General features: G+C 45.0%; 2 protein-coding genes across 2 annotated transcripts; both read right to left on the bottom strand.

Annotated features, from left to right (window-relative positions):
- Nucleotides 1-3,787: 3,787 nt before the first annotated feature.
- On the bottom strand, nucleotides 3,788-6,523 carry LOC104630133 (von Hippel-Lindau disease tumor suppressor). The gene is made up of 3 exons (XM_075762526.1): nucleotides 6,264-6,523; nucleotides 5,784-5,894; nucleotides 3,788-5,365 (listed from the first exon to the last, which is right to left on the bottom strand). The coding sequence occupies exons 1-3, from the start codon at nucleotides 6,505-6,507 to the stop codon at nucleotides 5,181-5,183; spliced, it is 540 nt and encodes a 179-aa protein (XP_075618641.1). The 5' UTR covers nucleotides 6,508-6,523; the 3' UTR covers nucleotides 3,788-5,180.
- Nucleotides 6,524-8,380: 1,857 nt separating this feature from the next.
- Nucleotides 8,381-14,618, bottom strand: THUMPD3 (THUMP domain 3 tRNA guanosine methyltransferase). Its single transcript, XM_075762524.1, has 9 exons — nucleotides 14,312-14,618; nucleotides 13,741-13,818; nucleotides 12,722-13,255; nucleotides 11,492-11,622; nucleotides 11,020-11,089; nucleotides 10,498-10,613; nucleotides 10,201-10,311; nucleotides 9,828-9,951; nucleotides 8,381-9,570 (listed from the first exon to the last, which is right to left on the bottom strand). The coding sequence occupies exons 1-9, from the start codon at nucleotides 14,522-14,524 to the stop codon at nucleotides 9,439-9,441; spliced, it is 1,509 nt and encodes a 502-aa protein (XP_075618639.1). The 5' UTR covers nucleotides 14,525-14,618; the 3' UTR covers nucleotides 8,381-9,438.
- Nucleotides 14,619-16,002: the final 1,384 nt, after the last annotated feature.

Raw genomic sequence — 16,002 nt, 5'->3', positions numbered from 1 at the left:
ACCCGTTCCTCCCTCTGGTCTTTTTGTATTAAGTGCAAACCGTACTGTAAGTTTCGAGGGCTTTTAATTTACAATTTCTTTATAATCCGCATGTATTTTACAGTACAGCTAAGCCTTGTTTTCCGTATCAAAGTTTCAAACCTTGGCGGTTTTTTCTTGCCTCAGAAATCATGAGCCTTTCACACACCATTAAAGTAACAGTGAATTTCTTACCTGTGATATTAATGTAGCTACAAGGTCAAAAGACAGAAAAAATCCTAAACAAAAATATCCAGTGGGTATTATTACTTAAATCTATCACAATTCAAAGACTGCCTCGGGACCTAGCTGTTTTAGCAGTAGTACCATTATTTCAACAGTAGCAGTTAAATTTATGGGGTTTTCCCTCCCTTTTCCCTGCTTACTATCCCTCTGACACATATCTAAATTCTGTCATGGGAAGATGATCAGAGCATCTCTGAAAGTCACATAAGACGAGACCGACATTTGTGTTGCAAAGAACTGTATAAAATCAGGAAGAAAAGGAAACTTCTTTCCCTTGGGTACTGGAAAAAACCTGTGAAACTGTCTGGACTATTTGCCTCACGGGAAAACAAGGGGAAAGAATGCTCATTTCTAGCTAGCATCTAGCTCTGCGTATGGCTTCAGTTTCGCACCAACCATTGTAATAAAAGGTTTTACAAGGGAACTGACGTGTACCTTTTCAAATGGAGACTAGGATGATCCTATACCTGCCTGTTGCTTAGCCTTCGCTTTCAAATGACGAAGTATCAGGCAGGGCTTTGCACTGCTGTGCGCTCTCCTTGAGCCCTTGGACACTAAACGAACCTCAGAACCATCTGTTATTTCCCTGGTGTTTTTCACCTTTGGCCGTGACACACCACTTCCTGCAGCAGCGCGTTCCCACCACACCGCGCTGACCCGTGTCGAGCGGGAGCTCTCCGTCCTGTCCTGACCTCTGGCTCAGCTGCCTCTGCTCGGGGACTGCCAGCGAGACGGCACCATGACTCCCACTGAAAACTACCCAAATTTTTAATGTAGCTGTCACAAGTACATGGCAACTTTCACTCGTTACTGATCCAGCTGAGTAACCAGTGGGAGGCTCCATTTTCCAATGTTCATGCCTTAGAGCCAGCTGGAGTTTCCTCTAGTCTTTTGTTGTTCTGACCCAAAGGAGCGCTCCAGAACAGAAGAAAGAGACTTTCTGGCATATGTTGATCATTCCTCCAGAAGTTTACCAATCTATAACATGTGGGTTTATTTTTTAAACATATTTTATCAATAGGAGTTCTTTACTGACCAAAATTTTCTAGGATAACGTTTATGCACCTGCTTTAACTAATTGATGAGGCTTTTTCGTCAGTTAGTTCCTTGCATCTGTCAGTGCCTTCCACTTTGAATGCTGAAGAATGAAACTCAAATGATATGAGAAATATTGTGACCTATTGCATTCCAATGACAAATAATATGTAATCAATTTGGTTTTATGCTAGAATGCCACTAAGTAAAAAAAGGAAGATACACAGCTGGACTGATATTGTTACTGAACTTAGTCCATGGTAGGGTCTTGAGAGCATTTCATAATTTGAGCCTCATGACTAGCCCAGCTACAGGAAGGTGGTATTTAACATGCTCACAGTCACTGCCATGCTGGTTAAAAACCCCAGACCTTTAACAGTACAGACTGTGGCAAGAGATCAAGTGTAACATCAGGTGTGACTCGGTGGTCTGTCAAAATAAAACCTGGTCAGATATTTGAGAGACATGTTTTTAAGTGCTTCTCATCTTAGAGAGGAAGTTGCTAAGTTTTTAAAACTGATGTATGGAAAAAAAAAAAAAAAGGTACTTCATGATTTGTCAACAGGAAAATTAACACTTAGATGGCACATTAGAGCTACAATTAGCTAAAGTAGTTACAGAATTCCTATCACAAGAAAATGTGTCCACATTGCATGAAAAGAGCTGTGGGAGGAATAGGGGAGGCAGCTGTGTGAGCAGGGTTCTGCATCGGGCTTTGTCTTTGTTCAGTCCCTTACTCTCCCAGAGTTCTTGTGTAACTCTGGAAAACTCTATGTCATCTGCAAAATGGAAGCAGAATTTCCTTTGTTATCTTGTATAGGGAAAGTATAAAATTTCAAGTCTGGATTGCCTCTTGCTATACATTATTTTTTAAATGACGATTGCCTCTTGCTTAAAGTACTTCCTACTCTTAGTGGCTGTGCAAGGAGTAGTCAGCTATTGTTGGCAGAATGAAACAACAGTATAACATTGTGAAGCCATATCCAAGCAATGTCCTTTGGTACTAAAAATCAGATGCTACAGTGCCTTACTTAGGGACAGCTGCCCGGTGTGGAATCCAAAAGTCCCTGTCTGGCCTCTGTTCTGTGGAAGAGGCATTTGCCACCTCCAGAGGGGACTGAGCGCGGCTTGCCTGCTGTGCAAGGGCAGCATCTGCGCTTAAATGAAATGCTGAAGCTAAAGAACTGAAGCAGGGTTTGTCAAATTCCTGTCCTAGGACTCACATACCTCACGGATTCAGGGAAATGGCACCTTCTACTTGGGATTCTGTGGGTAAATGCACTCAAGTCTTCCAAAGTATCAAATGTTTCACATTCAAAACACAAATTGGTGAGGGAAATGTGGTAGAGCGACTGTGTAGACACATAACTGCTGACTACAGCACATACCTGAACAATTGTCTCGACCCTGACAATTGTTTCTGCATTTTTCTGCAATTTAAATCAAACAGTCATTGAGTAACAACCCAACGCTCTCTGCTTTGGATGTACCCTCATCAGTCAGGCTGTCTATGGACTGACAGATCTCTGGTTCATTTCTACATGGTAACAAACTGCCCTTAAGTCAATCTTCCACAGAGTGGACAGGAAGTGTCCCTTAGAAAAAGGGCCAAACCACAGCAAACGAACACAAAGCATCCACAATTATTTGTTGCCTATCAGGAGCTCTCGTTAGCTAAGGACTTAAGCTGCCTTGGAATTCAGTATATGCAACTAAAAGTTAAGCAAAGACAGGATTCTTCTATGAGCAATGAGATCATGGGGTAGTAGTTTTTGTGTTTGTCTTCGGCATGTCACAGATACGTAAGTATGCTTTGCTGTCCTCCAACGTTCCGGAATCCAAGGAACCTGATCCCTTAGCAGTGATAAGCGTTGTACTAGAAAAGTGCCACCGGCTGGCTGTATACTGGAAGAAGTCCAGTAAATGTAAATTGTTCTAACAAGCAACACAAGAGATCCCAGACCCCACACAGATCAGAAACATACAGAATGTTTATGATACGTACAGATCTGTTGAACCTAAGACCTAATACCTACTACATTAAAACAAAAACTGCAAAGTCAAGCAGCCAGTTTTCTGCAGCTGGCTGGCAATGCTGCCACATCGATTGTAACCACAGCATCGCAAGGACATCAGGAGGAACACCCCACTCAGGTAGCCGCAGGGCTGCACCTGCAGGAGGACAGCGCAGCACCCTCTAAGCTAAGGGCTCCCGATGAGCTGGGCGACTCACTGACGTCTGCTGCCGAGGCCTGCGCAGGCTCACGTTCCTCAAAGAGATCTGCAAATGGTGGTAAGAGCAGGAATTGTAACGTAGCTACATTTATGCACAGACGCTGCCTGAAGTTGTGGTAACAGTTTAGTGTTAGCTACCACACAGTCCTGCAGCAACAGGGGGCTGAACAGTTTCAACTAGGACGACTTTCAGGGGTACTGCAGGAATATAAGCATATGGTCCTGAAGTTATTTGACTGAATTACAGTAAAAATGTTAGCATGGATTTACATTTTTATGACAAAGATCAATTCATACACTTCAAATATGTAAGAAAAACAAGTATACAACAAGGGGAGACGTTTCATACTTACAGAATACTTTTGATATTCTCAGTTTCACAGCTGTGTTTCTTAAGAATGTATAGCTGGAAAGAAAAGTATGCCACAGAAATAACCTGCTATAATCTCCTATCAACCTGCTTCTAACACTGAACAGCACTACGTCTGTTACTTGGTGGACAATTCACAGATCTGCTAAAAGCAGCGCTCCTTTGATTTACGGGTGTACATTCACACAAATATGCATTCTAATTGAGGTATGGGAGGAGCACCATATAGGAAAAGAAATGTTTTCTCTGCTTATCTAGCCTGTAATACAGCGTGGCTCTGTGAGCTGGATCTAGCAATAGGCCCGGAGGAGCTGATACAGCCCGCTGTCTGCTCCCTAGGACACAAACAGCTTGAGTGGTCCATGCTCCCCGGAAAGGCCTCCCACTACAACCCCAACTGCTGCGCTGCGATGGGAAAGGTTGGACTCAAAGCATCTACCTTCTCTGAACGCTTACCCCATACACCTGTACAGGAAGCTGGGGAAGCAGCTGCAGAGGAGAAAGGTGTCCCAAAACTAGGATCCAGGCTATACGGCTGACTAGGTTGGATCACCTTGAGATCAACTAGGCAAGAATCCATCATGAAGGGCAAATAAGGCATTCAAGGTATGATCTGTGTAAAAATCCGTTGGCCCCAGAGCGGGCATGACATGGGTTTATAAATGCAAAGGTCAGAGGCAGAAAAGCCCCCAAGCATTTACACATGCCACCTTTCCACCAACATAACGTTTCAGGTCAGGCCCTCAGGAGGTGGTGGTGGAAACCCTTGCGTACACAAACACCCCCCACGCTCTGTGATTCACAGGCAAATCTGAGCTAAGCGTGAGAGGGTGAAATTCCATTGAAAACAAATTATTCAAGCAAAAATGGTGTTGTGCCACTTACAATCATTAGAGTCTGGCCTACATTAATCCCTGGTGTAATTTACTTTCTATTACAAAGAAAGTTGATCTGTACGCATATTCTCCAAACAGGTGACCTGATCTATGTCCAAATAAAACTTCTTTGAGCTTCACCTGCACGAGGCCTCTAGAGTCATTGGTTTGCAATACACATAACGAAGAACAGAACGGAACCATCAGGAACCTGGCATGTTTCTACGTGCTCTTTAGTCTCTTGGATCTGACATAGCATCATAGCAAGTTTTCTTCAATTTAACTGAGTTTGTATTTCAGAACCTAAAATGCAGACATTAGTTCTTGACATGTTTCGCAGCAACTCTTCCTGCTTAAATTCAGTAGTTTGCTATTTAAAGAGTCTGGAGTGAGTAATCATGTTATTCCAGAATTCCGTTCTTCAATGTTTCACTTCTCTCCAGAGAAAGTCGCTGAAGATCCTTCCTAATATCAGGATGATCTTCCAGCTCTTCATATAACGATCGAACAATGTCCAGTTTCCTGTAATCCATCGGTTTGACCAGACTGCGAACAACCTGGAGACACCTCTCTTTCAGGGTGAACACTAAGGTGAAAAACAAACACACACACAACCTCATCACAAGGGCTCTCGTTAGCCACTGCCTCCAACACAGACAGCACTTCTCCAAATACATGAATACAGAACATAACATTAGCAGCTTTTTTTCACAACGCACTAAATTCACTAGAGAGAGGAAAAGAATTTGTTGTTTCCTGTTGTGAGGCACCCTACAAAACCCATCAGAGACATCTTTAAAATGAGAGGTGCGTCAACAGCTCTACTCAATACAGCACAATGACAGCTCTAGCTAGAAACCCTACAATAGAATTCTTTCCTATTTCTGAGGCAGATTTTATTATTTGTGTACTTGATTTCTCCCTCGATCCTTACACTGAAGTCCAAAGAGATCAAGTACAAAATTCGTCTGTTTCCACCACAGAGGCAGTCCCACTCCGTTTACCTGGCAGCGTGATGTCTGCTTTATTCACATTGGGAGCCGCTACAAACAGCTCCTGCTGGTTGACAAGGAGTCCATCGTTTGTCCCCGCGTCCCGGAACAGCCAGAGATGACCTGGGAGAGAACAAGGTGGAAACACAGCCGTTACCGATCCGTTTAACGAGCGGTTCTGAGGGATGCCTGTAAGGAACCGATCTGCTCCCCGGTGACAGCCCACCGCCGCGGCCCTGCCTGCCTGTGCGAGCGGGGGATGTCATCGAGGAGTGGGCGCCTGGCCGGCTTCTGCTTCCCAGACAGCCCCAGGGGCTAGCCGTGCCCGGACCCCGACGGGGCGCCGTTCCATTCCCGCACGGGCGGGCAGGCCCGGGGAAGGCCCGCCGCCGCCAGCTCACCCAACCGGCGCCCGCAGACAGCCGCAGCCCCACACAGAACGAAGGCCGCACCCCCCTCCCGACTCCCACAGCCCGTCCCAGCCGCACCCACCCCGGTAGCTATGCATAATCCGTCCGGTACGCGGCTGCAGAACCGGATAATAACGCGGCCTGCCCTCAAAGTCCACCCAGATCGGGAGAACGGAGCGGGGGCTGCGGTTGTTGAAAACGACTTCGGAAAGTTCTCGCGTGTTAACGGAACGCAGGCACGGCCCGCCGCCGTTTCCCTCAGGCCCCGGTCCCGGTGGCGACATCACCGCGGCCGCTCCCCGTCGCGGCGGTGAGGCGACGCGCATGCGCGGCGGGGCGGGACCGCCCCGCCGCGCATGCGCGTCGCCTCACCGCCGCGACGGGGAGCGGGTGGGGCCATTCCGCGGCGGCTGACAGGAACGAAGGGCGGAGCGGCAGGAGAGCGGCCTAACGGTACCGGCAGCTGGGTTGGAGAGCGGCGTTAACGGGCCTTGATCGGTACGCTGGGTTTTACGGTCAAGAGGCGTGAGCCCGCAGTCCGAATTTGAAGGGGAAAAAGTGCGGAACAGCAGAGTCAGTGCAGTGAAGCTTCTGTCCCGGCCTGATTGATGAAGCGTTGTGGAAAAAAATCAGCCTGGTCTGTGTATCTGTTTGAAAATAAATCACTAAGCTGAACCGGCAGGTGCTGTTTTTAGTGAAGGAAACGTGCTCATGCCACATAAGTCATAGGAAGAAAATTCTTAGAGGTTCGATCTTTCTCCCACAGGGATGGGCCTGTCCAGCGATCCTGCGGGGAAGGCCAGGGCTGGAGCTGCTCCGGCAGACTTTAACAAATAACCTGACATAAAGCGGTTTGTGCTTCAAGTCCCCTGTACCTGTAAAGGCCTTCAGCCTTTCTGGAAAGATCGGTACACCTCCTCAGAGGATGCTTTGGTTTTTCAAGATACCCCTCAAAACACAGCTTTTCGTGCCTGAAAGCAGCTTAGCGTATTTTTTACCACAGTCATGGCAGGTTACAATGCTGCAAGTATCAATAGTGCCTTTTCCTTGGCTGTCTCAACACATCAGCTTTTTCTTTTATAATACTTAACATTCTGCAACAAGACTTAGGTGAGAGGCATGTTTGTAATTTCTGTACTATCCCTCTAGCAGCCTGTGAGGGAGAATCAGTAGAGAATGACAGAAGAGAAGCCATCATCTGTCAGTTAGGTTTTTTTCAGTACAGCTGGATGTGTAAGAACCACTGGGGAGGTGTGCTTCCCAGCCCTTGTTCAAAGGAAGTCCTCCACTTTCCCTCTAGGAGAGGAAAGCAGTAAATTCACATCATGAAAGGGGCACGCATTTCGGATACTCATTGTAAGAAACTGTGCGCAGCACTGTGGGATTATACAGCATTTATAGACAAATGAGGCCAATTGTCTTAATTGACACAGAAGTGTAATCTTTAAGAGAAACTGCTTTAAATTGCACAACTCTGAGCAGATTTACATTTATAAGAGAGCAGTGATGTACAATTATATATATTTATATATCTCTCTCTCTCTTCTTGTTCCCAAGTTCTTCAGCATTTTCAAACTTAGGGTTTCCTATGAAATATGACACAATTTTAGTGTGACTAGTATTGAAAATCAAATAGAAATTCTCTGCAACGGTCAGTAATCTTAGGTCCCATCTCCTGATGTGGGTCAAAGCCTAGTTTGCCAAGTCACGTCAATCTGATTTGAATCTATTTAATGTTAGCTGTGGTTTTAAAAAAATAAAACATGACCCTATCATCTTTCAGGCCAAAAATGATGACTTGCATTATAGTAATCTCATACTGATCTTTAAGTCAAGAAAAAAAAAAATAGTTAAAAAAGCACGCTATAAGGTCGGAAAATGTTACTGTGCTTGGTCTTCTTTTAAAAAAAAAAAAAAAAAAGGTATCAACAATAACAAACCACCAAGGTGTTAATGCATTTTAAGTAATGTATCCAGGTTAAGTTGTAAAGTTCAGTAGAACAGGAGTATTTAGATAGCCACCTCATGCAACAACTGCATGCATCACCTTGGCACAGTCATAAACCATGCACTGTGGGCAAGAATTAAGTGGATGCTCCTGGCACTGTGTTACCCAGAAAGACAACTGTGTAGTAAATAAAGGGCTGCATTATCCTTTACTGGACACAGACCAGAAAAAGAGTACAATTAAGACTTACCTCCTATGCAAAACTTGTAAAACTTTAATACTTGTTAATTCACCTCTAAACACTTACACACACTTAGCATTAATACACTTCAATGAAAATGGCAAACTAGTGTTTTCAGCCTCTGATGAGCAAAGAGTAAGAGGCTTGAGAAATCACAGCACATTTACAGAAGAAAAAATATTTGCAACTTCAAGTTATTCAACAGGTAATACAGTTTTGTAAATACTGTGGCATAACTACAGCAGTTAAATCACCTAATAAATTTAAAGATATCGCCACCTCAATGTGTCTACAGCAGACAATGAAAACTTCAACTTTTTAATATAATTGCTAGAAGTATCTCTGTTCTCAAATAGTAACTACAGACAGTTTGCTAAGGCTGTGTGTGTTACCCCTGCCCCCACAGCAGTGGTACATTAAAATGTAGATTAGACATTTAGTAATAATTAGCACTAAGTTGAGGTAACAGCTAAAAAAAACAGTAGCACCAGCATACTGTTGACTAATTGGCATTTGCTTATCAGACCAGAAAAAGCAGATACGGGTTTATTATCTTAGTTTTCATTTGGGCAATGGTATTAATTAGAAAACTTCAATTGGGAAAATCCCTACATTAAAAGAGATACTACCTCCAAACCCTTCAAGATGCCAGTCTTAGTAGTCTGGTTAGTCATTTTAAGACACATATATGATTTCTACAGTTTGGGAAATAAATTCACTGTTACCTCCAAAAGCTGCCTCAATGTGTTTTCTACTATAAGCAGAAGAAATAAGTATTTAACTGAAAAATACAATGGACATGGTAGAGAAGACTCAAAGGAAAGCATTACTAATTCCACTACTGAATTTCAGTTTGGGTGGCAGGGAGGAAAGAGGTGATTTAAATAACAAGGTTCTAGAACATATAGTACAACTGGTAGCTCTCAAGTTGATCTCTGCTTTAATACTCATATTACACAATTTCTGCATAGGTTGTTTGGTTTATCCCCCCTCAGGAACTGACAGACCTATGCTCTCAGGTGTTGCTATTCAACAAGTTCTGGAGGTGTCTCTTTTCTTCCACACAGGTTACCAGAATGACCTCTTTTCTTCTGCTCTTTCCCAGGTGCGTTTCAGAAGATACACTGCAGCATGGAGTCCCCCTACATTCACCCACACGGTCTGACCTTTGCGCCAGATGTGTCCCAATCGTGACAAGGCCTACAATCCAAAAAAACAGCCAAAGAGTGGTGGCAGCTTCAAGATAAGGTAGTATGGGTACATTTGCTTTAGAAATGATTTTTGATTATTCTAAATCACATCTGATGGCAATGTCAAATGACTCTTCAGGTCCAAAACTGCATTTAAAAGTTACTAATTATTGCTCTAAAAATAGATAATCTTCTGCAATGAAGTGAGCTAACAATTTTTTTTCTCAATATATTTTCATGGGTTTGATTTTGTCTCACAGAACGTACCTTGGCAAAGCATTTCTTGTCCTGTGTAAGCAGCACAGCCCTGCCTGTCCCCGGTGTGCAGATCCGCCCCATCTCCATAAGGCAGGCTGGGTAGAGGTCCCAGTTCTTCTTCTTAGACCCTATCCTGCAAAGCAAATTAAGATCCCCTTTGTGATCACTGAAAAATAGTTAACTCCTGTTGGTCTTTCAGACATGGATTAGTTCATTCAGGACCACATTTACTAATGATTTCAACCTGAATTTTCAATATAGACAATAATACTTCTTAATTAGGTGCAGTTAAGTAATTAAGTAGAGAGAACCCTAACCCCTGGCAGGCAGGCCCCGGCAGTAGCAACAGTTAAGCACAGTAACTTTACCAGTGGTACCTCACCTCTTTCCAAATGGCATGTCTGTCACGATAACGTCCACAGAACCAGTCCGCAAAGGGAGATTGCAAATGTCCCACTGAATGATGTCTAAGGGTATGCCCAAGGAAGTACTGCTGCAAGTGCAAAGATGTTTATCTCAGGCATGGTTTTCTGAGAATATTTTTAAATTGAGGAGGGCTATAACATTAGCAAAAAAATAAACAGGAAAATATGAACAAGATAGTCAAATGCAGCAGTGCAAAACGCATTTCTTCACATCCAATACTACGGGAAAAGAAAATCACTTGTACTCTTCTCACCTTTCTTTATTTTCCTTTTTCTTTAGTAAAGAACAGATGTTGTTTGCTGCTCTCTTTACAGCTTGTGGGTTGTTATCACCAGCAATATGGTAGCAGCTAGGCCATTCAGTAGCTCCCTGGGGGAAAATAATGATAATAAGCAACATTAGCATCAACATTGCTTAATTTTTAAAAAAAACACCAAAGCAAACAAGCAGAAGAATTACTCAGATATGACAGAATACAACAAAGCAACTGGAAGCGGACATCAATGATTTTAAACTTCTGTAACAGGTATCTGTTACAGCTGTTAAGCATCGTAAAAGCTCAAAATACTTTGGATTCAGTTTCTTCCTGCTACAGCTCTGGGAGGAAAAATGAGGTCGTTTAGAAAAAATGCACTTGTATCTGTTTAAGAGTTCATGAGATACTTTTGGAGTTGGCTATTCAGCTATTACAAAAAAAAAAAAACAACCTTACACATATTATTCAGTTGCAGATACCATCAAGTTTTATTAAGTTAAAAACTAAAGGAAGAATCACCTCTATTGGTATTGCACCCGTACCACACATGGGATCAACTATGATATCTGTTGGCTGTGGATCACAGAGTCTGAGGAACAGAAAAAAAGATGTGGTGAGAACAGTCCTAAAACCGTGAATTTCTGTAAGGAAGGAAAACTGAACTACCCTTCTAACGAAACAACTTCTATGTCATTATTTTTTCTGTTCATTAATTAGCATTTTATAAGCAGCAATACAGTGCAATACTTTCAAGAATGTGAAATTGAAAACTGGCTAATGGATCACAGCAAACGTTTACTTTACTAAGCTAGAAAGCATCCACTGCTAATTACAAAGCACACTGCTTCAGCAATTTTTTTTTTTTTTTTTTCTTTTTAAGAATTAACAGAAACGGCTTTTGAGGAAGCACTGGGGGGGGCATAAAGGATCTAATTTCTGAAACAAAATGACTCATTAACAGAGTAATATAAAACTATGCAAACGCACTGACCTAAGCATGCCATAAGCGAGAGTTGAACGAAGAGTTGTGGGTCCAAAATGTGTAATGTTTCTTCTGTGCAGACTCTCTTCAGTTAAGGCAATGCCCACAACTACTTCATTGTTGTGAATATTCAGAAGAACCTAAAAAAAAACTTGAGTGCTAAATTTCAGGAGTAACAGCAGTTTTCCATAGTACACCTGGTAAATAATTATGAGAATCTTAGGCAGTAATTTAAAAAAGAAGAGGAAATACGTATAAAACAGCATTCTTGGAAGAAAAGCAACGCACCATTTGTAATGGCGACAGTGGGCAAAATCCAGGAGAGCGGTCACACGTTTTCTCATTCACACAGCAGCTTTTACACAAGACTTCTAGAAGTGCTATACCATTGCGCTGACTTTTTAGAGGTTTTGTTTTTTAAGTATGGGGGAGAAGTCGGCTAAGTCCTGCAAGTCACAGTGAAGCATTTGCAAAGCAGCAATAAAAATTATATTCTTGGTCCCCTCCACCATATTAATTTGGAAGGCGAAAATACCGTTACAGGACAGTGGGCCAGCCCTTAAAAGACCTGCAAGAAAAAGTTAGTTTTTCTGCCTCTCCGAAACAGTGGTCACGCACCATCGCTCAACCACGTCTCTTGGGCGTCCTTTCCAAATCTCTGCTTTCCTTGGGATAAGAAATAAATACTGGGCAGCTAATGTTAACCCTTTTAGTCCCCTTCAACCACAGAACTACAGCTTCTAGATGGAGTATCTTCCGTTAACTCACACCGATATAAAACAGTGGATGAAGCAAAGATGTAATGAAGGTAAATGCAAAGCAGAAGGCACCTACAGTATATTTAAATATGAACGAGATCAAACGCTATGGGTAACACTCAGTACCACAGCTTTTGCTGTAGTTGAGGGAGAGGGGAAGGCGTCTGAGCACCAGCTCGGCTGTACTGGGTTTAGTGATGTTAATCAGTTAACCCGAGGAGAAGACAACTGTGTTTGCAGAGCGAGAGGGGGACCTGAGGAAGAGGAGGGGTGTGCACACAGGCCATGAAAGAGGGTATGATTGTGGATAGCCAAAGCACTAGCAAGTGGTGGGATCTGCCGCCACTGTGATTTCAGCGTTACCAACTTTTACTTCCAGAGTCATCTTCTGAAGGCATTTTGGAGGCCTCTAAGCATCAGAATTAAGAACTAAGAATTTTTACAATAGAAACGTAGGTATTGCTAAGTCACAACACTGTACCTCTACATCAAAGTTAGTCATGTCAGCTTTCCACTGGAAGTGCTCCTGCACAGCTCCACCGAAGTCTCTCGCAGCCTCGTTGGACGTGAAGCTGTGCTTGTCTCCTGCTCTATTGCATGTAACACGGAACCTCAACACCTTCACCTCTCCTTCACCTGGCTTACCATCACCAGCCATGGGCTCATCCCCAGAACCCGTCTGCAATTCGTCTTTAGCATCTGACTGTTCATTGTCCTCCTCCTCCCCCGCATTTTGGGATGCCACTCCTTGTGTCTTTTCCGTATCCTGGCTGCTAGCGGGTTCTACCCCTGCAGCGTTTTGGGCACAGTCCTCCTGTTTACTGGCGTCTGTTTGATCTGTTCCTTCCTCTTCTCCATCCTCATTCAGCTTCTCTTTGCTTGCAGTACTCTGCAGACTAGGCTTTTTGCGTTTTGTCTTTTTCTTTTTTAAGCTGTTGTTCAGCTCCCAAACTTTCAACGGATCGGTCCAAGGCAGGTTTTTAACCAAATCTTCCAAATCCTTTAGAGCATCCTCCTTTAAAAGACAAAAAAAAGTTGTGCTTTAAAGTCATTCCCTCCCTTTAAAAACTATCCTTTTTTAAGTCTCTTGAATTAGTTTCCTAAACATGTAACCCAAAATTTCTGTGCAATTTTTGCCATAACTGATTTGCGCTTTACGTCACAGGGCCCAAAGTATTTCATCACTTATCGTGTCAAAAACAGCTAACACTAAATTAAGTGACTGAAGTGATGCTGTGCTGTTCTAAGTGTGACCTACATGCGTGGCATTGCTGTCATCTTAGATTTTGCCTATGCAACATACATAACTGAAAAAATTATGTTGGACAAGACAACCACGCTTCCATTTTATGTGCCAGCAAAGAGGAACTGGGATAATGGCACAAATAAAATAAAAACCTCTTGTTCGTGAAACAGAATGCTTTCTGAAACTAGTCTTAAATTAAAAAACCCACAACACTCCAGAACCCAGAACTGATTGAAAAATGAGAAGTAACTCACCTTGTTTTCTTTAAATTGATAGTCTTTGAACTCCTGAACAACAACAAATAAATTATCCACTGACCTCAGACGATGGACCTAGAAGAAACCAGAAACCACGGTGTCATGCCACTAGCCATGGACGTCTAGGGGATTTGTGTATGGTAATTAGAGCTTTGTCATCTTGCAGCTGAATTGACGACACCACGTTTTACCACTTTTTTTGTTCATACGGGGTTATCGGTTCACGTGCAAAGCCAGAAGGAAGCGTTCTTTGCGCTGATTTAAGCGCCCCATCTTTGACTTCACCTACCCCTCAACCCCAAACGTGCAGGCAGCTCTGGAACCCCAGAGGCCAGGGCAGAACTCCTAACGAACGCCTTTAACCTCACGGTGGGCAGGACCCTGTCCCCGGCATTAAAGCCTCCGCGGGGCGAGGCCCAGCAGGGCCGTCTGGCGCGGCCGGACCGAGCACCACAGCGGGCACGGCCGTCCCGGCGGAGCGGGCCACGGCAGCGGGAGCCGCGACGGGCCGGGGCCGGCGCCCGGGGCAGGGAGGGGGGGGGCAGCGGGGCGGGCAGCCCGCACGGACCTGCGGCAGGCTCCGGGCCGGGACCTCGAAGTAGATCTTCCCCCGGTCCTTGCTGATCCTGGAGGCCGAGCCCAGCTTCTCCTGCACCTCCTCGGCCGCCGTCTGCTCGAACCCGGTGGGCACGGTAGCGCCGATAACGGCCGCGAGCTCCGCTCCCTCCTCAGCCGGGCCCGCAGCCATACCGGCCCCAGCTCCGCAGGCCGCCTCCGCCATGCCCCGCCACCGAGGACACACCGGCTAACGGTGACCGCCGGGCCGGGACCTCCCGCCGCCCGACAGGGCCCTTCCGCTTCCGGGCCGGGCGTCGCGCCCGCGCACTGGCGGCAGCGCCCCCTGGCGCTGCCGCCAGTGCGCGGGCGCGACGCCCGGCGGGGAAGTTGTTTCGCCCGCTGCCTGAGGAGACCGGCGGCCGTGCGGGTGAAGCAGCGGTGGCCTGCGCCCGTCGCCCGGAGAACAGTATTGCTGCCGGGAAGAGGCAGGTGTTCGTCCGGGTGGGCAGGGAAAACGTGCAGGGGAGGCAGGAAGGAGCCGTGAAGGCCGTGGGGTCCGTTCATGTTTCTGCTCCTTTTTTTTTTTTTCTTCCTTCTTATAAAAAGTACTGAATTTCCTTGATCTTCCAGCTGTTGTCCTTGGCGTGTTTCCAGCGCTAGAACTGATTTTTAAATAAAACACTACCTGCAAAACGTTTGGGGTTTTTTTCAGGAGACACAGAAAGAAAGAGACAGGCTGCCCTAAATATCTTATAGCCATGACTGTGTCAGTATGGCAGAGCATGAACTGTGTGAAGCCACAGAGGCACTGTTCTCCCTCCTCCTCCTCTCTTGTTTAAATCTCCTAGTCTTTACCTTTTCCCAGCACTGGATTTATAAATGTAAACACAACTTGTCCCTGCAGCTTGGTCTTCCGCAGTTGCAGCGTGCACTGGCAACAGCACTGTTTGTTTCTGTTTTCCTACCTAGGTTCTGATTCTGCTGTGACATTTTAATAACGAGGATGCCTGAAGCATTGCTCTTGCCATTAAACCTGAAGCATCGCTTTGCTTTTCATAAGAAGCGTGAGTGTGTCTCAGAGAGGGAAGGTGTGGGTTTTATTCCGTTGGTTTATTTTTACCTTGTGATTCAAGTCTGAAAGTATAGAATTAAAACTGTGGAATTTGGGTCATAAACATACTGGAGAAAGTTTCTGTGAAATGGCTTCTCTGATGAGAACTTAAAAAATAAGCTGAAGCAGAGAGAACCTCTTGGGCACGTTTGCATCTTCTTCTAAACCATAGCTGACACCCTGCAATGTGGTGACAGCACTGCGATACGGGGTGTGACAGTGGCTGCACAAACTGCATATTCCCATGCGGTGTGTCCATGCCGACTGCTGGTGTAGGCCGGGACACTACGCCTTTAGCGCAGTATTTTCTACGTTGTCGATAACGTCGGAGCGTCCCGCTGATGGGCTCCATGCCTGCAGAGCAGCATGGACACGGCACCGCAGCACTGAACTGGCCAGCGCCTCTCCTGGCAGCAGCAGGGAACCCAAGCGGGCCAAGTCCCAGGGTCTGTGTCTCGCTGCTCACATCGATTTTACAGCTTTTGCCTAGCTCTGTGCTGCCACAATGTCTATAGCAAGGGAGAGCTTCATGATTCAAGTGGGATAACGAACTTGCTTGGCTCGGCTTGCTGAGCTACTTTCAATAGCAG

This window comes from Balearica regulorum, chromosome 10, assembly GCF_011004875.1.
Source record: "Balearica regulorum gibbericeps isolate bBalReg1 chromosome 10, bBalReg1.pri, whole genome shotgun sequence".
Lineage (NCBI taxonomy): Eukaryota > Metazoa > Chordata > Aves > Gruiformes > Gruidae > Balearica > Balearica regulorum.
Note: the sequence above shows the minus strand (reverse complement) of the source record. Positions and strands in the feature narration are given on the sequence as shown.

Excerpts from the sequence above, each read along its gene's own strand:
- LOC104630133 (XM_075762526.1), bottom strand. The coding sequence starts at position 6,507 with ATGCGCGTCGCCTCACCGCCGCGACGGGGAGCGGCCGCGGTGATGTCG. Across the intron at positions 5,895-6,263 it reads GATTATGCATAGCTACCGGG|GTCATCTCTGGCTGTTCCGG; the intron begins GTGGGTGCGGCT and ends GTTCTCTCCCAG. Across the intron at positions 5,366-5,783 it reads AGCAGACATCACGCTGCCAG|TGTTCACCCTGAAAGAGAGG; the intron begins GTAAACGGAGTG and ends TTTTCACCTTAG.
- THUMPD3 (XM_075762524.1), bottom strand. The coding sequence starts at position 14,524 with ATGGCGGAGGCGGCCTGCGGAGCTGGGGCCGGTATGGCTGCGGGCCCG. Across the intron at positions 11,090-11,491 it reads CTCGCTTATGGCATGCTTAG|ACTCTGTGATCCACAGCCAA; the intron begins GTCAGTGCGTTT and ends TCTGTTCCTCAG. Across the intron at positions 9,952-10,200 it reads GACATGCCATTTGGAAAGAG|GATAGGGTCTAAGAAGAAGA; the intron begins GTGAGGTACCAC and ends TTTGCTTTGCAG.